This window comes from Rhyacophila brunnea, unplaced genomic scaffold, assembly GCF_057557595.1.
Source record: "Rhyacophila brunnea isolate RB1 unplaced genomic scaffold, BYU_Rbru_1.0 scaffold_13, whole genome shotgun sequence".
Taxonomy (NCBI): Eukaryota; Metazoa; Arthropoda; class Insecta; order Trichoptera; family Rhyacophilidae; genus Rhyacophila; species Rhyacophila brunnea.
The window spans coordinates 17,927,605-17,954,536 of record NW_028232785.1 but is presented as its reverse complement, the minus strand read 5'-3'; the positions used below and the strand labels follow the sequence as shown (position 1 = coordinate 17,954,536).

Genomic DNA, 26,932 nt, shown 5'->3' with positions numbered 1-26,932 from the left:
CCGCAGATTGGTCGAATGCGACTTTTTAGTTTGAAAGAAACATCTAGTGCTGCTATCAACAAATAGCATGCTTCTCGGGCTGCGAGTTGAAGACCCGTACGAACACCTACGAATTAGTCATTCCTATACCGGCTCGCCGATCGCCGCATCCAAATATGTTACGTGCGACTGTCGGTAGGTAAATGTGCGCAGTCTTCGTACGACAAATAAAAAAAATTAACACCTACATATGTAATCAAAATGAAAGATTGTTTTTCTTATACCACATGTATATTTTTATTAGGAATAATATGTACAATATTTGTAAATCACAATACACTTAAATTATTAGTAAAATTTAGTCTCATCAATACAATATCAGTAAATAATAAAAAACAATGATTTTTATTATACTCAAAATACATTTGATTGTAAAAATTCTGTATAATAATATAATTTGCCTAAAAATTTGGAGAATGGGACAATTGGGCGCCGCACTGTTGAATGAAATAAATAGACATTCGTTAGGATTTGATACATAAAATAGACGAGGAATTTTATTCAGTTTTTATCTACTATGTATTCAGTAGTTTTAATTCATTTTGCTATTAACATGTTTTTTATATAGCAAATTGAGAATTATCATACCTGAGAGGCTTTATATAAAAATAAAAGAACTCTCTTCCCATTAACTATTTCTTTTATTCAACGAATAATTCACAAGATTTTAGAATGTACCATTCTAATTATTGAATATACATAATTTTGAAAAACACTTCTGAGAAAATATATTATAACCAATAGAAAAAATCTTTTTTTAAAGTAGTAGGTACCTGCTTTGATTTAATAAACATAAATCGATTGCCAAAGTAGCTTGATTTCGAAAAGAGCGCTGATGAGCAGGTATTAAAAAGGCCAATAGTTAAAATTTGTCGCAATTAGTACGTCGCCATGTAGTATAAAGGATAAATGCGCAGACCCAAGAGATGCTTCAGAAGTGTTTTTCAAAATTATATATGTTCAACTCTCTTCTCGTTGGAAATTAAACATATGCACAATGAAATTATTATTATTATTTAATTCTCGCCAAGTATTTATTAAATATATATTTTAAAAGTACCTATAATTCACAAACATCTATTTATTTTTGAATTTCATTTGATTGCGTGGCACCCAGTTGTCCCGGCGCCGAATCGTCCTAGACCCAAAATTTGTGAGTATTATTTTCATTAATTCTACTTAAACGATATAAAATTTATTATAAATCGTCAATAGAGAGATTGTCCATATCGAGATTTCCCTCTGATTAGCGACGGGCAAAGTATCGAGAGCGTCGACATCTTCAAATACCTAGGGATACACATCATGGGATATGGCATTTCGCAGAGAGAGCTCACTATCCGAATGGGAATGGACTGGAGTAACCTTCAACTCAATACAGAGTGTCTGAGACTGTCAAAATCAAATGCTGCCTATTCGACGTTTGCATTCTGACTGTGCTGATTTAAGGTAGCGAATCATGGCACCTTACGAAGGCTCAGAGCAACCGTACACTGAGCACCGAAAAAAGATGTTTGCGATGGATACTGGGTGTGTGGGTGGTATGACTTTATAAGTAACGAGGAGATAAGACAACGAACCGGGCCAAGCCCATTTGATAATGAATTGTGGGTGAGATAACTCGACTCTTAGACTCAAAGTGTGGAGTGTCTGGGTATGGAGAAGTGCAGTATTCTGCGGTTGAAACGACAAGAACCTGTAAGTAGTAGGTGGGGTAAATGTGGAAGTCAGTGGTACCTGATAAATTTTATTGACCATGCTTTCTTCCTCCACCTTTGAAATCAATAAAAAAAATAGTATGGTTTCAAAATGAGCCACCCCCGCCGAAACGATTTTTGTGTGCCTGGATTGAAGAACTCTCTGTCTTCTCTCCAACTTTTCTTTATTGTGGATACTATCGGTTTTTATGTCCAGAAATTTGTATGTATGCATTTGGCCGTATCACAGTTCATCATGGTATTGGAATTAGATTGCCGTATAGTATTGAGATTCAATTCATGTATAAATAAGACACTTAAAATACGTGATAAAAATCACCGGAATACAAGGGGAGGAATGATGCACTTTTCGTGGACAATAACGTTCCAATTTTATTAGATTCAATTTGATTTTGATTGGTAAGGGCGACCTGATACTTGCGTCTACCAGAATTTTATATCGTCGCCCCAAAAGCAAAAGGGCACATGTGCAATTTTGACGGTTTTGAGTTATGAATGCAGTTTTCTTCGTAATTTTTTTCTATACATTATAAGCAAAACGGCATTTGTGAAGCAACACCCATGAATTCATAATTGAGCAAAGAAAATAAAGGTTACATGTGTATTTGTAAACTGATCTTCATTTAATGTATAGTAAAAAGGTAACATGTACACGATTTTAGGAACTATGTGCAATGTTTACAAAAATAATATAGGAAAAAGGTAACAAGTGTAATTATTTAAAAGTGAGTAAGGGCCTTTGTACAAAAAAATTTATTTCGTTGCAGAAAAAGGGCACTTGTGAAATATTTAAAAACATGTTGGCAGCGGACAAAGAGGCCCAAATAAATATTTTGGAAGATCACAATAAGCGTAAAGTGGACGCTCGCAAATCAAAAGATGAAGATAAAGCTATTCATAAATGCATATAGGAAAAAGGTAACATGTGACTTAAAACCTCTTAAAAATAAAAAAAATGACAAATTATAAAAAAAATTATAATTGCATTTCAATTTTGAGTAATTAGGTCACATGTGTTCTAAATTTCATTTCAAAATATTAAGTAATAACCTCTCCACGATTTTTTTTCACTCCAAAAACACTTAAAATGCGTTTTCTCAAAACTCAATTTATGCACAAGTGCCCTTTTGCGTTTGGGGCGACGATATAATTATATATAATACAATTCTAATTCCAATTTACTTACTTACCTATTTTCTTGTGTTTTATTTAGAAACAAATATCCATCTATTTCAGATACAACAAGCTCACGATGAACTGTGATACGGCCAACTGCATAATATGTACAGATTTCCGGATACGACTTTTTCATCGTTTCCATACATTTCAGTAATGTACCAATATTGTTTTATAATAAATAATAACAAGAGTAGAGAAATTCTACTATATAAAACGACACTTGGTTTTGTAAATGGAACATCTGGAACCAAACCCGAACCGAACATCTAAAAATATTGGCAATTCCAAGATCTCTGTTTCACAGTACAACGATTAGGACTGATTTCTAGTAATTCATGCTCGGTTTCAATTAAATCTAAATAAACAGTATGTACCAGTGGCGAAAGGTGAAGGTAGGCTATTAAGATGTGACATAAATAGTGCACATTAAATTTTGTAAGTCATGCGTATTTGTTTTTATTGAACTAAGACTACAATAATTTACAGATGGTGTTGGTTGGTTTTTAAAAATCAATTAAACCCTGCCTAAACCAAACCATATTAGTTTTGGTATATTTTACACGATCCTTTAAAATTGTGCACACTTTTTCATTCATACTTAATTGTTTTCGTTGGATTAAGAATACATATTACACATATTGTTGTTTAATTATTCTAAATTCATTAAGCCCTGCCTAAACCAAACTATAATAGATCAAAAAAATATTCTTCTTTTTATAAAATATCTAAAATTAAGTATGATTTAATGATATAATTTTAGATATTTTATAGATAGACGAGTATTTTTTGACTATTATCGATTATGGTTTGGTTTTCATAGGGTTTTATTGAATTTTAAAAACTAACCAATAGCGTCTGTAAATAATTGTAGTCTTAGTTCAATGAAAACAAATAAGTACGACTGACAAAGCTTAGTGTGCACTATTTATGGCGGATTTTAACAGCCTACCCCCACCCTTCGCCACTGGTATGTACCTATAATATATTTCTTAAAAAAATAAGGGTAATAAATAATAATACGTATGCAATACAATTATGCTTAAAAATTAACTTTTGTATATATGTTGACAATATTAAAATAATATTAAGTATAATTGTAAATACATACTTCATAATATGATTTGATTAAGTAAGTCCATACTTATGAGGAGCAGATTCATAAATCGTTCTATGACATTGGCCATTGTCATAATCGCCCCATATAAAAAAGGGCCATGCTACTATCGGCCAATGACGAAGGGTAGAGGTAGTCTATTAAGATCCGATATAAATAGTGCATAATTAACTTAAGTAATACGTATGTTTTCATTGAACCAAGACTACAATGTGTAGATAGTGTTTGTTGGTTTTTCCATTAAACCCTGCGTAATCCAAGCCAAAGTGCAGCAATTTCCAAACTGGGAGGCGCGGAGTGTTGCAAAGGGAGGCGCGAAAAGTTTAAGACAAATTACATTTAATGTAGCCACAGGTTTGCAGTTTGTAAAGAGCCTGGGGCCCGGGCATAACATACATCATAATTTTAATCCGATAGTTTAAAAGCTTGCTTAAAGCTTTAAAACGCCTTGATGGTGGCCGACCTCCGCTAAGGGATGGCACAATAAGAAGAAGATGGTTTGATTGAGGCAGGGATTAATGAATTTAAAAAAAATAACCAACACCATCTATGATAATATTATGTTTTCTTAATTCAATGAAAACAATTAATTAGTATGATTGAAAAAATGTGCACTATTTTTCTCAGATCCACCATAGCATACATAAACTGTCACCATTGCTTGGGTAAGACTATCAGAATGGCAACCAATCAATCTAAATATTTATGGAGTTTACCTACTTAACCATGCTTCATGCGCTTGCAAAATAATTAAAAATTTTACAACACAGAAGTAATGTATAAGATTCTTTCTATTTATAGTTAAAATTCTCTGGATATTTTTGACAAAGAAAAAACATAATACTGATCTGGAATCCCTATTATAATAATATCCTGTAATCATGGCCCCCACATCCTAAAGCGGGCCCCCCGGCCAGGTTCTTTGGCGGGCCCCCCTATCTATCGCTATGTTTGATGGCATGTGTAACGCACAATAGAAGCGTTTTCAAAATTGTGTTAGAGGTAGAAGTAAGGAAGAGCCTTCAGTTTATTTTTAGCGATTTTTTGTTGTTTTAATACCTGCATCTACTTGAATTATGGAGTTGTCGAGTATCAACACAAGACAATCGAAAATTGAAAATCGACAAAATACAACCTCATATTTTAAATGTTGATAACACCTTCGTGAAGTAGTGCCGTGCCTCGTTGACTTTTTTTACTATTAGAGCAAATTTGTGATGTGTGTTTATCTCACATATTTGATAGACCCTCCATGCCGGCCCCCCCTGAGCCCTGTCAACCCCCCCCCGCTTGTGGGGGCCATGCCCGTAATATTAGGTCACTATTATTATAAAAGCAAACGTCAAACTGACAGCATTGACAGAGCCATTCACATAAATGGTATACTCAACCTAAATGACGCTTGAGACAATTTTACCCCAGATCTTTCAAATTGTTATCAATAAATTAAACATGCGGGCCGCTGTATAGATTCTAAAATGAAAATATACAGCGGAAAATAAATAATTCTTGGTCTCTTAAGCCAAGATGCATAGACTGTCACGTTACATTGAATCGAAATAATGTCAAAATCATATGCATAGATTTAAATGCAATGACAACTGCCAGAGTAGCAAGATTGTGATGCAACGTTGCATTCACGGTTAGAAATGTCCCCATTTTTAAATTTCAATTTATTAAAAACTGCAAATGTTTAATTACAAATAAATAATTTATATAAACTTTAAGTAATGTAATGGATTACTGTATAAACTATTAAAGTATACCTAGTGTATTTTTATTCGTGTATTTTTTATGACATGGCAATAAAGTTCAGTCTAAAATTAGTATGGTGTCTGTTTACAGAAATAAAATGTAAGCCGTGTTGATAATATAATGAGACGTGTTTAATGCTGCAAGTATTCGATTTTTTAAAACATGAACAAACTCTTCTGCGATTGAGACATGGCTCTCGACGGGGGACGGTATAATAAAATTGCATACTTTGGCCATGTTTTTCAGAAATGTGTATGTATGATTCACTTAAATACATAATGCAGGGGAAGGTAGAGGACATTCTCTGAATGGTGTTTCAAACGCAAGTTGCTATATGCACGTTTACATAGTTTACTCTAGCATTATTATATAACAGCGTGAAGTGATTCATGACATCCATGCATCTCGGCCTAAGTCTCTTCAATCGTTGAGTAAATCTAAATATTATAATAAAATTATAAATAAGTACGCCTCACTGGGCACAATATAAAATATTATATGTATTGTAAATATATGTACATTCAGTTAGAACATATTATGTTATGCATTATGAAAGGGTGCACGTTAGGCATAAGGTCTATCAGCCAATGAGTACAGAGGTAAACTTGTATCTATTTAGTTCGATCTGTGAGGCCCATGCTCTGTATCGAACAAACATGTGAATGAGCCGGACCTGGGATTCGAACCTGAGAACCACGTCTTCATAAGCAGAAAGTATTGAAAGTCAAAAAGTGTAACAATACCGATGGCAGGTAATAAAGCTGTAATGCATAAATCCCGGCGGGTGATGATTTAGCTACATGATTTTTCCATCAAGTCGACATGACGACAGTAGATAATAATATAATATATATCAGTGTCGAAGAGTGGAGTTAGGCTGTGGAGATCTGACAAAAATAGTGCACACTTTGTCAGTCATACTTATTTGTTTTCATTGAACAAGCAAACATACAAAATATATAATATATATATGGTGAGTTGTTAAGGCTATACCTCAGCTGAGGCATGGTCTAAAAAGATCGTGACTAGGCGATGCGCGGAATGCGAGTCGCAGGTGCAAATGACGGAAGCCGAACGAAATATAATTTGTCATAAAAGTTCAACATACGTCCTTTTTATGTTATGTTTATTATTATATTCGTAACAATAATAGTATATTTATTGACATGTTTTCTTTTTTAAGTACATACGTAACGTTTTTTTAGTAATCTTTACACGATTTAAGAATATTTTCATCCGACGCCTTGACAAAACGAATCGACGTGCAGACGCCTCGACTATCGCTCTCCGAATGACAACGCTACCGTAATTTCTTTCTACATACAGTTGAAAATTATTTGCCGTTTCACTTATGTACGCTCTTAAAATTCAATTATACCTAATATTAGATATTTTATAAATAGAAGAATATTTTAAATCTATGTATATGGTTTGGTTTGGGCAGGGTTTAATTGAATTTTCCAAAAGTATATAAAATACTTTCTCCAGCAGTCCCCGGTTACCTGAAGAGTACCTAAAACCGTGTCCGGAAACTTGTACGTATGCAGTTCGCCGTATCACCCTTCACCGTGAAATGTTGTATCGGAAATATATTAAAGACCGTCCAACCTCTTTGGGTCGTATAGTACTGACACAAAATTCATGTCTAACTAAAACACAGTTCTTGTCGGTTTACACTTTACAGGAAGCCAGCAGCAAACAAATTGTGAAAATAGCCGATACACTGGATTATTTGTTAGGTTAGGTTTTCATTCTTGAATTATTCATGAATTTCACCAAAATCGCCTATGAAAATTGAATTAATGTTCATATTGAATCTAATAAAATTGGAGACCATATAGTATACGGTCATCTCTTTCCGATAAGAAAGCTCATGGCGGACTGTGCCATGGTGAAATGTATTACGTAGAATTTACATGTAACCACCTAAAACAGCGACTGCATTACCTCTTTGGATTTTAATGCGTATTCGCTGTCTCATGTATTCAATTGAACAGCACTCGCCTGTTTTATTAGTCAAGCGACGACCGATCTGAGCCACCGTCTTCAAAGCAGACAGTCTCCAAGCGACAGTCGTATTTTTTGGCTTTGTTACGCAGCCAAAAGAGCTGCTGAACCTGACGATTGAACTGATTTATTCAGGTGACATACGGCGAGTATCGACCACACTGGTATCCCAAACCATACATTTCTCTACGCAAAATATTTCGGTACAGTTCGGTTATGAGGAATACAGCGGAAAACACATTTTGAAAATACCCGATATACTGGATAATTTGTTAGTTTGGGTTAGTTTAGGTTTGGTTAGGTTAACCTAACAAAAAATCCAGTATATCGGGTATTTTCAAAATGTGTTTTCCGCTGTATTCCTCATAACCGAACTGTACCAATATTTCGTATACTCGGTTCAACCAGTGTGTGCTTCCCGTAATCACATATGCGTGTGAAACATGGACCTTAAGTAAAAGAGAGATCCAGAAAATTACGAGTAATAGAGGTGCATGCCGGGCATAACACGAAGGGACAAAAAGCGGAATGATTGGACAAGAAAACAGACAAGGGTTTGCGATGTAATAGAGTTTGCTAAAAACCTCAAATGGAAATGAGCTGGACACAGCTCGAAGAAGGGACAATCGCTGGATAAATCTAGTCATCTAGTGGTAGAGTATACGTTTTATAACTTTGAACTTTTCACTATACTGATACGCCTGTTTATTTACTTGTATTAATAAGTAAATTTCTTTCGACCATGTCTGATCCTAATAGGACCATATGGGCCTCCACAGAGTAGAGGTTTGTATTGACAGATTTTATTTTTTAAGAGCAATGGATGTCAGCCACTTGCTCAACCTATTAGGTCCATATCCTGACACACACAAATTGAAAAACAATATGTGTACTTGCCAGACCCAGGATTCGAACCTGGGACCCACGGCGTTATAGTCCAACGCTTAAGCCGCGCGGCCACGGTGGGTAAATATTTAAAAAAATATTTTTAGAATATATAACATCCTAGAGCCGGAGTGCAAAGTTATGAAGCATATATCGTCTCTGTTCTGGCAGAACACACTAACTGGAGAATACTAGTTTTTGAGTAATTGGACTTTGAAGTTGTTAAAATGTTTGAAATAATGGTCTATCATGTGAGTTTATTAAGTAATCGTAAAAAGGATGACTTTAAAATAAAGACTGTTTATTTATTAAGAAGGTTTCCAGACGGTAAAGTTTGAAATAAGGAACATTTTGGTACTAACTCGATGTCATTTTTTCGGATTAGTGTCTTCTGCCAGAACAGTGACGATATACACTACTCAAGAGGTAAAAAACGTCCGCAAGATAGACCTAGAAGCCGGTGGATCGATGAAATGGTTAAATTCTGTGGTTAAGTACGTGGCAACGCAACGCACATGACTGAGAGAAGTGTAATCAGCTCGGAGAGGCCTTCATCCAGCAATGAATAGATTCAGGCTGATGATGGTGATATTCAATATTCCTTAGTTAAATAAAAACAATCAAGTATGACTGACAAAGTGTGCACTATTTTTGTCGGACCTACACGGCCTACTTCCACCCATCGCCATTGGTACCTATACAAATCTTACAATACAATTATCTATATTACTATATTATATTTTAAATGATTTATCGTTACAATGTCAACCTCATAAAGTGTATTATCTCTCTCGAGAGTCAATATAAATGATTGTTCAAAAGTCTGGATCACTAGGTTCAATTTTAACCTTGACTGATGGTAATAACATTGGAGACACCTCCATCGGTTCAATCACAGGCACACTATACGCCGTGTCCGTCATTTCTTCGTCTATTGCCTCGTCGTCATTTCTCTCCACCTTTATCGAGGGGAATAGCATCGGAGAGGTATTTACTAGTTCACGCAGTGCCGTCAGGTTAGGTTCTTCATCAGTTCTTTCAACTTTTATCGAAGACAAAAACATCGGAGATGTATTAATCGGCTCGACACTTGACGTTAGGTTACCATCGACTTTTTCAACCTTCACTGTTGTTTTTGGATCAGCGTTTGCTTCCACTTTGACTGTAGACAGCATTATGGAGGCAGACGAAGACGAGGAGTCTATGTTGTCGTTTGGACAGAACGTGACTTCTAACGTTTCAATCGTGTGCGTAGCTTTGTGCCTTTTTAAATTACCCGACTGCCGACATTCAAAAGGACATATGTGACATTTAAATGGCTTTTCGCCTGTGTGTATCATTTTATGGTTCTTTAAATGTGTCGCTCTTTTACATTCAAATGGACACTTATCACATTTGAACGGGGTCTCTGCGCTATGTATTTTCTGGTGCGATTTTAAAATATTCAATTGCCGGCTTTCAAAAGGGCACATGTCACATTTGAAAGGTTTTTCATCTGTATGTGTCATTTTATGATTTTTTAAGTATATCAACTTACGACATTCAAAAGGGCATATGTCACATTTAAAAGGCTTCTCATCACTGTGAATCATTTTATGGTTTTTCAGGTCGCTCAATTGCTTGCATTCAACAGGGCATATGTCACATTTGAAAGGCTTTTCTGTAGTATGCTTTAATTTATGTCTACGTAGATATGCCGCTTGTGTACTCGCATAAGGGCATTGTTCACATTTGAAAGGTTTCTCTTCACCGTGTATAGCTTTATGCTTTTTTAAATCACTCACTTGCCGACATTCAAAACGGCACATATCACATTTATACGGTTTTTCTCCACTGTGTATCATTTTATGCGTGATCAAATGACTTAAGTGCCTACATTCGTGCGAGCACATATCACACTTGAAGCGTTTCGCGTAATAGTACACTTTTTTCTCTTTCTTGACTGGCACTTCGATCGTGACTTCGTTTTCGCTGTTTGACGTAGTTTCGACGCTCGGCGGGTCGGCTATTTTGGAATACTGCTGCATTATAAGGCTGCGGGCGCGTTGGTTGATCTGCGCCGCCTGTTTGTCGCTCAGTTCGGGCTGCGTGGTGCTGTCGTTAACCGATTCATCGGCCGTCTTTGAATCTGTAGAGTTCTTTATCTGCATTCCGATAGCCTGTAAAAAGAAATGTATTTATTTGAGTATAAAAAGTCAGTCACAACAAAATCAAATCCATATAATATCCGACACTTTTACGGCTATGTAACCAATTTACCCTGTTGCACAATAGATTAATTACCATGGCACGGATTCAAGCTTCCTAGAGTAACCGAGGTGATAACTGCTTGTGGTGGGTACATGGAATAAAGCTACTTTGACATAGTGAAAAATCATTCATCCGTCGTTTTTGGTAAATGAAGATCTGAAAAAAGGAATATTTAATTGCGTTTCGCCTTGCGTACTTCCCGGGACCTTTCGGATGTTGCTGTATTAAAAATTTATTATAATTCCTTAGTTCGAAGCCGGCTTGAGCATGGGTCGATTGTTGATTGCTCGGGCCCCAGATCAGTTGAAGCACGACCTTACGGTGGAGCGGGTCCAAAGTATTTTTTTGAGACTGTTTTGCTTTAGGCTGTAAAAGTTGATCGTTGAATAAAAGAAATAGTTTATTACATTTATAAAGCATTATAGTGCCTGTACACTTGCATGGATTTACTTGCACCAATAGTGTGTATTTTAAACTATCGCGATGTTATCGTTTACTATAACTGTTTACACGCAAAAGTGCTGACTGTCTCTACAATCGTATTCTTCAAGCGTAAGCGACACATAATATTGTCATTGTAACTACTGATAACCAGTGAACACTATCCACTATCGTTCTACTGCGCATGCACATCCACCATTCAAGTACCAATTATTGCGTGAAAATTCAGAAGCTTCTGAACTTTTTTGATCCATGCACGACAATACATGTTTACACGTGCATATTCTTGTTATGGCTGCGATAGTACGTATTGTCAGCAGTAAATCCACGCATGTGTGAATTTCTCATCTGCAGCTCTTTGAATAATCACAACCATGTCGACGCGATTCGAACCTGTGATCAACCGATCAGACATACAGCACAGTAACCGAGAGGAAATGTTAAAGAAATTGTTGATGATTAGCTTACTTGAAGATTTTGTTCAGTATTTGAATTTGCATCCCCTACTTTCTTGATTACGATGTCTGGTCCGATGTTAATCTACAAATAAAATAAAATACATTGAAAACACCGATTAATGTGGATACTCAGTGGCAATAAGGTTCATTTTATATCCTGAGGATGGTGATCACTGAAATTACAAACTGTCGCTATTTTGGTGGTGTCTGACCCAGGATAGGGAAGTGTACTGCAATTAGCTAGCCAACCTTCAATAGAAGACGGTACCAAAATAATGAAATTTGCAATATAAAATAATTCTACAAACATTCTAGAATCACTATCGAGCAGTGGCGAAGGGTGGAGGTAGGCTGTTAAGATACGACATAAATAGTGCACACTAAATTTTGTCAGTCAAACGTATTTATTTTCATTGAATTAAAACTACAATATGTAGATAGTGTTTGTTAGTTTTTAAAATTCAATTGAACTATGTCAAATCCAAGCCATAGTAGATAACAGTGAAAAAATATTCGTTTATCTATACAAACAAAGTATGCCATTAAACCAATGACATTAATATGGACGAAGCATCTGAAAAAAAAATGACACTCACTTTTTTGTCGGGTCTGCCGAATGGCATAATCTGTTCTAACGACATTACAATAAAGGTGATATTGCTATAAATTCCCGATGCTTTTTGTCAGGTCTGCCGAATGGTTCGGTTCGAACGGGTTCGCTCAAATGAACATTGATACTAGAAACACTGTTCTAATGCCATTACAATAAAGGTGATATTGCTATAAATTCCCGATGCGTGATATCGCATAATGGAAATTGCGTGACGTCTACCTATACATGTGCGAATGTCGCTATGCGCAAATAGCTACTGTATTGAGTGCGTTGTCCATTAATAACGTCGTTGCATTAAACCATACATGATTTTAGATATTTTTTAGATAGAAGAATATTTTTTATTGATTATGGTTTGGTTTGTAAGTAATAAGTATGACCATCGATCTAAATATTTATGGAGTTTACCAACTTAACATCTGCAAAATGTATTTTTAGTTCAATGAAAACAAATAAGTATGAGTGACAATGTTTAGTGTGCACTGTTTATGTAAAATCTTAACAGCCTACCTCCACCCTTCGCCACTGCTATCAAGCAGTATTTATATCTGCCAGACTGAAACCCTTGACTCAGAACACTAAGCGAGCATTATAGGTTGTGCTTTATAAATGCGAGAGCAACTTACAAAGCCGGGCTGCTTGCCGCTGGTGGAAGGCCGGCTGACGGTCTGTTTGGCTGCACACTTGACGGCTTTCACGCGGTCTCGGTACTCTTTCTGACGCTCCGCTGAGGACTTTGGAGTCTTTTTCATTTTAGCCGCCTTGAGACGGCTCGATTTTCGCCTCTCCCCTCCGGATTTTGACGTACCGGACTGAAATGACGACATATACGATTATTTACATTACTTTCTTCGGAAATTGTCCAGATTGTCACATTTAATATCCACCATTATACTGTTGGCTTAAAAAAATGATGCTTGTGAAACAAGGACGCTTAAAGTAAAAAAAATCTAAAAACTACCAAGAAGTGCAACATGGCATGAAAAGATGCATGTTTTAGAGATAAATAAATAGTTATATGTAAATTGTACGTAAAATATTTCACCGTGGCACAGTTCGTCGTGAGCTTTCTTATCGGATAGAGATGACCGTATACCATACGGTCTTCAATTTTATTAGATTCAATACATTAATTCAATTTTCATAGCTAATTTTGGCAAAATTCATGAATTCAAGAATGAAAACCTAACCTAACCTAACAAATAATCCAGTATATTAGCTATTTTCAAAATTTGTTTGCTGCTGGCTTCCTGTAAAGTGTAAACCGACAAGAACCGTGTTTTAGTTAGACATGAATTATGTGTCAGTACTATACGACCCAAAGAGATTGGACGGTCTTTAATATACGGCTATATATTTCCGATACAACATTTCACAGTTAAGTGTGATACGGCCAACTGCATACGTACAAGACACGAAGGTGTACATATATTTCGAAAAAAGATCTGACACGTCTTAACAATAAATGGAAGGATCGAGGTGAGGTGTCTTAATTGTCACGAAAACTATGCTCGTGTAAACGTTAGCGTTCTCCATATTTTTTTACGATGCCATGTCACCGACCCTCACAGCAAGTTTGACCTCCAGGTTGAGCCTAACACGGGCAATAACTGTACGTTAATGGGCACATCACAGATCAGTTTAAACTGCCCCATCAAAATCTTTCGAACTGTCGACGGACGTAAAGTTTGTGCCAAGCGTCAGAAATTGTGGAGGTTAGGTTCGCAGAGATAATATACAGGGGTAGTGTTTAAATTGGTTTTAAGTAGGGTATACTTGAACGATATTGATACACGAATAATTTTACTTTGTTAATTATTATGACTATAGTTGTTTTTATTAGAAACAAATTGACATAAAATACACACCAATGACGTTGATAAAATATATCATGGTTTTACTAATGTTGTGTATAAGAGGAAAAACGCAAAATCGTGAATCTAACAGAAAAAATATTAGCATTTTAAAATATATTTCATTCACAAATACAAAAAAATATCACATTTTTCTTTCTCTAACTTCTCAAAAGTTTAAAAAAACGTGTACGACATACCTGCGAGTCGCATCCACTGCTGGATTGTTCGACGTATTCCTCGTCTTGATTGTACATATCATTATCTTGTGAGTTGGTCTCGTTGGAGTCATTGTCACTCCTCGTTTCCAAATCCGGCAGAATGCTGATCTAGAAGAAAAAGAAACCGAAGAAATTTAACCACTACATATTATAATGAAGCCAGCAATACAAACATTTTATTTCAACAGTACACATTTGCCGTCGAGCCCAACACCTCTGAGTACTCCATTGGCCACCCATAGTCGACGTTCGACCCTGTCTTCATCTCACTGTCAATTATAATTTCCTTGTGTTGTTCTTTCATCATCATAAATCATCATCAGCCTGGTTGAAGACCTCCCCTAGCTCCCTCTACTCTTCTCGATCCCTATGGCACTTATATGCATGTAACATTTAGTTTGTTGATCCGGCGGGTTTTAGGGTGTCTCTGTGGTCGTTTAGTGCCTTTTGGGTATCACTGTATGACGGCACTTATCCACTCGCCGAGCGACATATCCAGCCCATTGCCAATTTCATCTGCTCGGTGACCTCTATCATACCACGTACTCCTGTCTGCCTCCTGAACCATTGGTTTCTTTTGCGATATTTACACGTTATGCCCAAAATGCACTTTTCCATGCCAAGTTGTGTTACTCGTAATTTTTGGATTTTTTTTACATTAAGACGATACATCAGTGAAACGGCAAATAATTTTCAACTATAGGCGCGACGAAATTTCGGACTCGCTGGCATTCAAAGAGAGAACGTCAAGCTGGGAACACGTCAATTTGTATCGTGATGGCGACGGGGGTATTAATTCTTAAATCGTGTAAAGGTAAACGTTACCAATTTACTTGGAAAAGAAAACATGTCAATGAATATATTATTATTGTTACTAATAGAACAATAAACAGAACATTAAATGGACGCATGTTGGATTTATATGACAAATTATATTTCGTTTGGCATGCGTCATTTGCACCCGCGACCCACAATCCGCGCATCGCCTAGCCACGATCTTTTTAGACCGTACCTCAACTGAGGTATAGCTCAAGAGTCCATGTTTCACACGCATGAGCATTGGTAGCATGTATCGGTTGAACACTTTACACTTAACACACAATGAAAAGTTACTTTTGAGGATACCATTGAGACGCCCAAATGCACTCCATACCAGTTTGGTTCCGTGAGCAATCACGTTTTTTTCTTAAATATATATTGTGCACAAATAAAATCCCATTCCAGCGACATCGCTGTGTGCGTCGTGACCAGTTATCAGTTTGATTACTCCACGCAATTAGAATCCATGCTGCGGTAATTCATCATGGAAAGATCCACCAATTACGCAACCTGGTAAATTGGTTGCGAAACTTCTCTCACGTAGTGCATTACTACAAATTATTTACATTTTATGGTTGCGGTGGGGTTTAATATTGAATTTTAAAATCTAACCAGTACCATATCGTCGCTCTAGGATTAGTTTGTCCAAAGCGACAACATGTGAAATGTTCAGGAGACTAAAAACAAAGTTCATTTAAATGCTGGAAGATCTTTCATAATACAGACGTAGTCAGTAAAGCTAGACAACACTAATATTAAAAAAGGATAAAGCGATCCATTGACCAATCACATAGTTGAGGGGGTGGTAACCGTTTAATAATCCTCGACGACGATTGGTCCGCACATTGGACAAACTAATACCGACTGATTGTTTTGTACCATGGTCTCTTGAACATTTTTTGAAAAAATATAATATTTTTCTTAATGATTTCGATGCAAGAAAATGAACTGCATTAAAAAGACAATTTCGCCAAAAATGGAGCTTAACCAAACTAATGCTAGAGTGACGATATGTAAATTGTATTCTTAGCTTAATGAAAACAAATAAGTATGACTGAAAAAGTGTGCACAATTTTGGTCAGATCACGTGTAGAATACTTAAACTATTATAGTTTGGTTTAGGCAGAGTTTAATTGAATTTTTAAAATTAACCAGTACCATTTGCAAATTACAAACACCCACGATGGTCGCACGGCTTAAGCGTCGGCCTATAACATCATGGATCCCAGGTTCGAATCGTGGGTCTGGCGAGTACACATATTGTTTTTCAATCTCTGTATGAGTCAGAGAATGGACCTAATAGAATGAGCAAGTGGCTGACACCCATTTCTCGTAAAAACAAAATTTGTTAATACAAACCTCCACCCTGTGGAGGCCCATACGATTTTATTAGGATCGGACATGGTCGAATAAATAATAATAATTTGCAAATTGTATTCTTAGTTCAATGTAAACAAATAAGTGTGAATGACAAAGTTTAGTGTGTATTATTTACGTTGAATCTTAACACTATACGGTCCGCGAATTTTCGCGAAGAACCTACGCCAATATCCGGTATTTTTTAATGAAAATCAACAAATTTCGATCGCGAAGTTAAAAATGATATAACTTTTGAACCTATTGATATATTTCAATAAAATTTTCAGAAAATACTTAAAATATATCAATGCATCAAATTGTGTCATTTATTCAACACTTGTCAACCTCTGGCCCGCGTTCCATAAAGGTAAAGTATATAATTTGTAAATTTTCGTATATTATTTATTATATGTTATTAGATTAGTTCAATTTGTTAAATATAATGTAAAGGAAACAGCCTATTGATATAAAGCATCACAATATATTATTTTTTAATTAAAAAATATAATAAAATATTCAAATACAAAATGTTTTACACCGCTATAGAATACGTATCAATTCATTTGTAGCGCTAGCTACTCATATCTCTGATTATCAAATATAATAAAATAACAAAGACTTCACACAAACTGTGAAGTGTTTAAAAATAAATGCACATTCATTCCCGAACTAACACTTACTAGTGATTTATTGGTTTTATGAGTTTTATGGCCTAGCCGATAAAGGCAGTGCAGTGGCGTGCATATTTTCGAGTAAATTCAAATAAATAAAATGCACGCATATACACTCCCACCGCTTATTACAATTTGGTATTATTGTAGGAATCGAGACAATCCAATAACAGTGCAGACGCGTGCGTAAAAAATTCATATAACAAAATCTATGAGCAATAGGATTGTAAAACAAACATCTACATTCCACAAAAATATTTGAATCAACACTCAATCTTATGGATAATACCTTTAGATAACTGGCTAGGCACGAAATGATTATTATCACACTAAAGCTGAAATTATTTGAAATAGTTTATAAAACTATGAATGTAAAATGAACTAACAACTAATACACTTTTTTTAAAATTATACGAAGAAAACCAATTACCAATATGTAGATGTAGAGGTACTTTACACTCTTTGGACATGTAAATAGTTTCTTTTCGAAGTTTATGTGAGGAACACACTTTACACTTTCTTCTTAAACGTTTATTAGTTGCGGAAATCCCCGGAAATATTTGATTGTGATTGAAAATTACACTAAATTCTCCGATATCTTCAGTCACTGGGAATATCTGACATACAATCCGCATAGTTTTCCTCTGTTTAAAAACGAATGGTCCTCCATTTTAAAAAGTTTTTTTGGAGATAAAACTAATAAAAAATATATATCCTAGCTAAAATATACTTGAATTAATTATTTTTTCAATGAAATAAGTGCAATATAAATAATAATAGCTATTATTTATGCAGTTACACAAGCAATAATCTCCCGAAAAAAGCGAACGAAAATGACAACGCGATACAAGTTCACATTTATAACTGTTCTCATTTTCAAGTTAAGATTTCTATCATGGATGATGAAGCATGGTGGATGTTTCATGGGTAGTAAACCATTAAAGACAAATTATCAAATAGGATGCAATTTCATAGCTAAAAATCGCGTTCATTTAAAAAAAAAAGAATTCAGGTTCATAAATGGTTGACTACCACTGAAAAGGGTCGACAATTAAATTTCGAAGTTGAAGTGACGACACTGGAATATAACATTGAGTGTTTATTACCTTTTTTGTTTACGTCTCGTGATTCACCCGTCTAGAAATGGGCTTGTAACTAATAAAAAAAATGGTATAGGTACAAAAAAATACTGAATGGTATTACGTCCGCCATCTCTGTAAAAACCCCGAAATATTTTTTTTCCATCATGCTTTTACTTCTTGCACATGTCATTCAACCATCTGTCTTGTCTTGCAACCAAATATTAAATTTCATATTTATTTTTCACAGTAAAGATATGCCTATGTGAGGACGCCACGTAGGCGTCACCGGATCGTAACGTTCTATACTCACTTCACTATTACACCCGATGGCGGAGTGCTCGTTCACTTCTTCATTAGTATTAGGGGATATTTCATAACGGCCGCTGTTTGCGCTTGGATAGACTGTTTCATTCTTAATTTGAACAGCCGGTTCAGCGTTAACCTACAAAAGAAGAATTAAAGAATATTGCATTAATAATTATACATTTGTAGATCAAGGTACAAAACCTAAAATAATAAGTAAATAAGTACAGTATTCAAGTTCAGTATTCAGTTTCCAAGGAAAAAGGCAGTAACTTACAAAATTTGTGAAATTGAGTTATGTGTGCCATCCATTAGGTAATTTTGAAAGGTATATATTCTGTTCACTTTAAAATCAGTATTATCACTAAAATACTGTTAGAATCATTAGTGCAAAATAGATAGGTATCTTCTAAACTAATACAATTTTTTTAGCAAAAAGGCAGTAATTGCATCTATTTATTGCAGTTACTGCTTGTTTATTATTACTTTGTTTCTATTTTAACATTATACTAATAAAAATTATCACTGTTTTTTATTAATTCACAGTACTAAAGTTGGAAAAAAAGATATTATATCATTTATCTCGAAAGTGTGTGAGTCAGTTACTGCCTTCTTCCTTAGAAGGGCAGAGTAGAACCTTGATATAACAGACTTCAGAAAAATAACCGACAAAATATCCGGTAAAATGTGAAAATTGTTAAAAACATCCTGTTTATATTAAACGTCATGTTTAAATCCAAGTGTCACCGCTTGAAAACAATGTTCTGCGCATGATAATCACGTCATATCTCTCGCACTCGAATTCGAGTCATAAAGCCGTCCTGCTCGTAGATCAGTGGCGAAGGGTGGAGGTAGGCTGTTAAGATTCGCTATAAATAGTGCACACTAAACTTTGATAGTCATATGCATTTGTTTTTATTGAACTAAGACTACAATTTGCAGATGGTGTTAGTTAGTTTTTAAAAATTAATTAAACCCTGCTAAACGAAACCATAATAGATTTGGTCTAATTTGGGCGATACGACAAAATTGTGCACACTTTTTCATTCATAGTTATTTGTTTTCGTTGGATTAAAAATACATATTACACATATTGTTGGTTCATTTTTTCAGTCCTGCATAAACCAAACTATAATAAATAAAAAATATTATTCTATCTATAAAATACTCAAAGTTATGTATGACTTAATTGCAAAATTTTAGATATTTTATAGATAGACATGTATTTTTTGACTATTCTCTATTATGGCTTGGTTTCTCAGGGGTTAATTGAATTTTAAAATCTAACCAACGCTATCTGTAAATTGTAGTCTTATTTCAATGAAATCAAATATGTATGTCTGAAAAAGTTTAATGTGCACTATTCATGGCGGATCTTAACAGCCTACCTCCACCTTTCGCCACTGTCGTAGATTGAACGTAGCACTTACAAGCAACCGTGTCCGGAAACTTGTACGTATGCAGTTCGCCGTATCACACTTCACCGTAAAATGTTGTATCTGAAATACATGGCCGTATATCATGCCAGCGCTCCATTGGCGAGCCAAAGGTCAGAGGATAATAAATCGTCCGATTTGTCTATGCTCTGCTACTGATCAACGAACGAATAAAAAAGTCAAGCTGTAAAAAGTTGCGATTAACATAATGTCTTCCGATAATCCTATAATTTTGTGTTATTTATATGTAGACTTGCATAAAACAATATAGCAGTGAAAACTACACAAGTTTTACGTTTTATTTTATGAATTTAATAAATACAAATAAAAAATAATTGATAAATCTCTCATTTTCTAATGTGTAAATTAACAAATTAATCATTGAAAATGTTTAAAACAATTACAGATTTTTTTTCGGTCCGAATGATCGCGTATTAATGTCAAATCGAATTTGCATTGTGATCGACGGACGAAGTCTGGCAACTCGGAGAGTAAAATATCAAACATGTTTGAAATCCAACGAGCCTGATCCGCGGATTAAGAAGTCTGCAGATCTGGGGTGCTCCACGCGAAAAAAAAGTCCGAAGACTGTAAATCGTCTGACTTGCGTGCCAATGGAGCGCCGGCAATAAAGACCATCCAACCTCTTAGGGTCGTATAGTACTGACATAAAATTCATGTCTAAATAAAACACGGTTCTTGTCGGTTTACACTTTACAGGAAGCCTGCAGCGAACAAATATTGATAGCTGCTGATATACTGGATTATTTTTTAGGTTATGTTTTCATTCGTGTATTCATGAATTTTGCCAAAATCAACTATGAAAATTGAATTAATGTTGAATCTAATAAAATTGGGGACCGTGTAGTATACGGTCATCTCTTTCCTATAAGAAAGCTCACGGTGAAATGTTTTACGTACGATTTACATGCAACCCAAATTTGTACGATGTAGAGTGTCAATACTAATAATACCAATATTCAAATCTCTCCACCTTCATAAAACTCCAGAGGCTAAACTAGGCAGGCCATTTCCAGCGCATGCACGAGTCACGGATACCGAAGAAGATCCTCGAAGGTAACCCAGGGGGGAAAAAGCCAGTGGGAAATCCACGCACACGATGGGGTGATAACATTACAAAAGATGCCAACCCGCTGCTAAAAATCAGGAACTGGAAAAGACATGCGGAGGACCGTTCCGGCTGGAGGACGGCAGTGGAGGAGGCCAGGGCTCGACTTGAGCTGTAGCGCCATCGAAGGAGAAGAGTGTCAATACTATGTTTAATTTGATAGCAATTTTTGCGTTGAGATACAGTAGAACCTTGATATAACGGACTGATGCGGGTGAGGGGGCGTCCGTTTAAAACCGAAAGATTTGTTGGTAACTAACCCGACTGTTGCAAGCACTGTCTGAGGCTTGGACCAGAGCATCATTATTTACCGATACGTTCGTTTCATAGAGGTCCACGGGCTCTGGTTTGACACAGACTGCAGGAAGTATAGTTTCTGCCTGTAGGAAAATAGAAAAATCTATTTAGTACAAAAAAGAATTTTTCTAGTACTTAGGTCACAGAACAGATTAATAAATAGAATTCCGATTGGATATACCCCAATACACTACATTTTGAAGCAGGGTTTAGAATGTGTGAGTGTCCTACGAAAATGAAACACACATTATAGACGTGCGACAGTGTGTGTTGCAACCTTCAAATACACCAATATAACATCAGTGCATAAACCGACAGCAGTTGTCAGAACGAATGACAAGCTTAGAATGACGTATTTTTGCCAGACCCAGGATTCAAACCTGGGACTCACGGCGTTATAGGCCAATGCTTAAGCCGCGCAGCCACCGTGGGTGTAGTTCCCATTAATTCTGGTATATAGCTAAGGTGTTTTCAAATTATGTATATTGCGTTACCCTTTTGTATCATCATTTTAACTGATTTATTCTGTCCACAATCCTGTAGAGCAGCGTTTCCCAATTAACTTAAGACGCGGAGTAAACAATTTATAGTAAAAGATTCTTGATTTATTATACTTAATTCTGCATTCGGAAACTGTTTTCCGGAGAGCAAACTTTCAAACGTCGGTTCCCAATCCATGGGTTGTGTGACGTATAGGGGGTCACCAGCCACTCTTAAATTATGATTAAAAGTAACATTGAAAATGTCCCTCTGAGGTAAACGAAACCGGTACAGTTATATTTAATAAAAGTGGAATCAGGACGATGCAATTTGTGTTTTATTTAATTAATAATACAACTTATAGATATAATTGTTTGATTCAAACATCAAACTGTCTTCAAAATTCCTAATATGGAATGCGTACCCACGATGAACGCGTGGTCTAAGCGTCAGCCTATAGCGTCATGTGTCCCAGGTTCAATCCTCGGTCTGACAAGTACACACATTGTTTTTCAATTCGCGTATGAGTCAAAGTATGGACCTAATAAGTTAAGCAAGTGGCTGACATCCATTTCTCATAAAAACAAAATCTGTTAGGTAATACAAACCTCCACTGTGTGGAGGCCCATATGATCTTATTAGGATTGGACATGGTCAGAAATAAAACTCCTGTCTACAGTCCAAAGTCTTTGTTCGTCTCAATCTTAACTGACATTTTACTTAGATACGTCAATGAAATTACCTGTATATTTGGCGCATTGTCAGTTAAACTCGAGTATTGGTCGAATCGTGCAGCGTATCCGTACGTTTCGGGGTCTACTTCAGTTTTTACGTGCACTGTCTCAAAGCTGCCCTAAAAAATAGAAACAGCACATCGTAAATCATACATAATTTTAGATAATTTATAAATAGAAGAATATTTTTTAACGAATAGGTATATTTTGGTATAGGTAAAAAATTAACTAACACCATCTGTAATAATATCGAGTGCTTAAAGTCAGACAACGTTTTTGAGATAACGTTATTTTACATTTATGGCTACATGATAGTCAAACAACGTTATGTCAATCTTTTCTAATTTCTTATTAAATCGTCAGTAAAGTTTAACGCTAACTACATAAGTTACCCTTGTTTTCATATTTTTTAAAAACTATCCCTATAAATTTTAACATCATCATAAGCAAGATAAATGTACAATACACAATAAATTATGAAATATTGACATTAGGTTTTAAATAAACATTTCCCTAGTTGAGTTACAAGAATCTAAAATAACGATTTTTGGCTCTCCTGTAAAGTTGCACTTTTATAGATAGTGTGTTGTTTGACACTAAGACCTCAATATGTATTCTTAATTCAACGAAAACAAATAAGTATGACTGAAAAAGTGTATAAATTTTTGACGGATCGCCCATAGCATACTTAAACTATTATAGTTTGGTTAAGTAGGGTTTAATTGAATTTTAACCCAATGCTTACGGGCCGCACAAAATTGTGTTTTTGCTAATTGCTTTTCAAATGCAAATTAACACGTTAATTACAAAATTAATTAAAAGGGCCCGTAAGCATTGGGTTAAAAAACTAACAAACACTATATAATATACACAGTGTAGTCCAGTGGTTTCCAAACTTTATGTTACTACGCCTCCCTTTTTAAAAAAATCTAATCTTGGCGCCTCCCCACCCTTTATTTCATTAAATAAAACCTTTTTAAATAGCCAAAAATGTACTACTTAATACAACAATGAAAAAAAAACTTAATTACAAAAATAAACAAGATTTTACTACTTTTATTATATTAATTTGTTTTTCATGCGATGGATGTGCTTGTTTATTAGCACAAAGTGCTCTTTTTCATCTAAACGGGGTCGATATTTGGATTTCATTGCAGCTAATGCAGGAATCCCGTTTCGCATAAATATGATGTTACGAATGGTAGCAGTAGGTACCTGCTTTACTTACAGCTTGCATCGCTTTTCTTGACAAAGTAGTATATTATTCTTCACTTCGATTCAATCAAAATTGAACTAGGGTTTTGTTTCAATGAATTATCGTATGATAATTTTATTAATTTTTTCCTTTTCAATTGTAGTCAATCCAAATTCATCATCGTTTATTGATAAATGGATTCTATCATGGGCCCCACATCCTGAAGCGGGCCCACAGGCCAGGATCTTTGGCTGGCCCACTTACCTATCGCTGAAGTTAAGGGCATTGTGGTGCTCTAAAGTAGTGTTTCCTAAATTATACACGGGAGCTATCATTTAAGTAGATACCTATAGCAATCATCATACAGGTATCACATAAAATTACAATTCACAACCACATATTTAAAATAATTAATAGCATTGGTATAAAGTAGTGCCGCAGGCAACTTTTTAACTATTAGAATAAATTTGTGATGTCTTTTATGCCCGTGCCCCAGGCTGTTTATAAACTATGCATTTGCAAACTGCAGACCTGTGGCTTAGTTCAAGTCTTAGTTCAATGAAATCAAATACGTTTGACTGACAAAGTTTAGTGTACACTATTTATGTCGGATCTTAACAGTCTACCTCCACCCTTCGCCATTGCTTGTAGGCGACTCGCATTGTCTATATGCTCCACCTGTGCAATATACAGCGACAAAGAGTATAAAATTTTCATTTTAACGGTGTGAATTAAGTATTATTACATAGATGTTGACGAAAATACATAGCCTCAAAGCTAACTACCTCAGATTTGTGAAACATTGTTCAATTTATTATTATTGTCGTGATCGTAGTGAAACGTCAAATTGTAATAATATGTCAAAAAAACATAACCCTACTTCGTATTGTCGGCTTGTAAATTCGTTTTCTTGCTTAATATTACGCGTTTCCGGCGGCATTTTGTCATGGACACTATTCCCTGGGTCATAATGATGATCTTCATTAGTTTCTTGTTCGTAATAGTCTACTGGTTCCGTTTTTATGTCCATTTTTAACACCGGCTTTACGACCCACAGTAATTTGTTATTATTTAGGGCAGTATTGCCATCGTATTAAATGTAATTAATGACAGTGATACAATAGCGTAAAAATATTTACCCTAAATAAATAAAATTTATTTCGTGTCTTCTGTAGGTACTATAATTTGCTGTAAAATACTATAATAATTCTAAAAAAAGTGATTACATTTTGGCGAGTCGACAAAAAAAAAGATTGTGGTCTGTTCCATGTAAAATATAATCAACTGAATGCAGAATTTACCAGAAGACAAAAAAACCAAAACGTTGGAGCGGACCATTTTTTGAATTGCTCCGCTCCTGGACCTAATACTTGTCAAGCTCCGGATAAAAAGTTTCAATAAGTAGGTATGACCTATGATATGCTTACAAATGTTAAAAAAGTAGTTAGTTTTAAAATAATCGTCATTTTCATTAATAAGGTATTCTATTCTCCGCTCCAACGCTCTGAAAAAAGTCACTTGACTTTGATCCTAAAAAGTTTTTCAAATGTAAGAATACGTATCGGGAAACATTTAGATTATTATCCAAATACTATAATTTGTCAGACCACGTATCTACCAATAAAAAGGGGTGGAAGTAGGCTGTTGAGATTCAACATAAATACATAAATAGTGCACATTGAACTTTGTTAGTTTGTTATACTTATTTTCAGGGAACATAGAATTAATGGAAACTGAAATACTTAACGGGTGTGGAGTAACAGGCAACTTATCTCGAGTGTAGAAGAATATTGGTTAAACTTAAATACCCCCGTGTCAAGAATACACCATTCTAAGCTTGTTCTTCGTTCTGACAATTGATGCTCTTGGTTTATTTATACACTGACACTCATTCAATATTGGTGTATTTGAACAATATTGCAACACACACTATTGCACGTCTATAATGATCATTTCATTTTTTGTAGGACACTCACACATTCGAAACCCTGCATCAAAATGTAGTGTACCTTATCGTCGCTATAGGATTTGTTTCCCGAATAGACCAAATGTCAATTTTACAGGAGACGAAAAACAAATTTCATTGTCGTATATTTAAATATCAGTAGATGTATCAATCATTCTTTCTACATTGTATGATTGCAACATTATCTAAGAATAGATTCCAAGAATAATATACTGGTATAAATCATTAAATGCACAGAAAATGCGTTTTATTTACAAGTACTCACTTTGGATATTCGGGAATTTTTTAGCGCTCTCTCAGAATAATGGATATTCGGGACAAAACAAGGACATTCGGGATTTAAGACCGTAGCGTATTGCTGCACGGCCCACGGATTACTGAGTGGTCAAAAAGTACGCGCGTCAAATGTTATATTTATTTACGCGATAATTGTTAATAATTACTTCTACTATTTAAATACTTAATGATCATAATTACCCAAGTTCGTATGTAATAATAACATGCGGCAATCGCTTTTTCGGGTTTTTTCGGAATAAGTAATAAAATAGTTTTTAAGTAATTAACTATTTTTTTATTGAACGAATAATTCACAAGATTTAAGAATGTACCATTCTAATAATTGAATATACATAATTTTTAAAATCACTTCTGAGAAAACATATTATAACCAATAGAAAATATCTTTTTGAAAAAAGTAAGACACCCGGCAGGAATCGACCCTGCATCTCCTGGTTTTACGCCCCAGTCCACGAATTATCCAATATGCTACGAGGTGACATACTTATGACGACAAACTTTAACTATTAGCCTTTTAATATCTGCTCATCAGCACTCTTCAAAATCAAGCAACTATCGGCGATCGGTTTTTGTTTATTAAATAAAAGTAGGTAACTACTACTTCAATTACTAACCGACGTCACAGATTTCT

At 35.2% G+C, this 26,932-nt stretch overlaps 1 protein-coding gene across 1 annotated transcript; it reads right to left on the bottom strand.

Moving 5' to 3' along the window:
* Positions 1-9,473: 9,473 nt before the first annotated feature.
* On the bottom strand, positions 9,474-25,128 carry LOC147076740 (uncharacterized). The gene is made up of 8 exons (XM_085940439.1): positions 24,919-25,128; positions 22,852-22,962; positions 21,593-21,712; positions 18,775-18,906; positions 14,513-14,641; positions 13,086-13,271; positions 11,857-11,928; positions 9,474-10,856 (listed from the first exon to the last, which is right to left on the bottom strand). The coding sequence occupies exons 1-8, from the start codon at positions 25,066-25,068 to the stop codon at positions 9,513-9,515; spliced, it is 2,244 nt and encodes a 747-aa protein (XP_085796565.1). The 5' UTR covers positions 25,069-25,128; the 3' UTR covers positions 9,474-9,512.
* Positions 25,129-26,932: the final 1,804 nt, after the last annotated feature.

Bases quoted from the DNA above. Each gene is read 5' to 3' on its own strand.
- LOC147076740 (XM_085940439.1), bottom strand. From the start codon at position 25,068: ATGGACATAAAAACGGAACCAGTAGACTATTACGAACAAGAAACTAAT. The intron at 22,963-24,918 runs GTAGGGTTATGT...TCTATTTTTTAG, and splicing joins TTACAAGCCGACAATACGAA to GGCAGCTTTGAGACAGTGCA. The intron at 11,929-13,085 runs GTAAGTTGCTCT...TTTTATTTGTAG, and splicing joins GCGGCAAGCAGCCCGGCTTT to ATTAACATCGGACCAGACAT.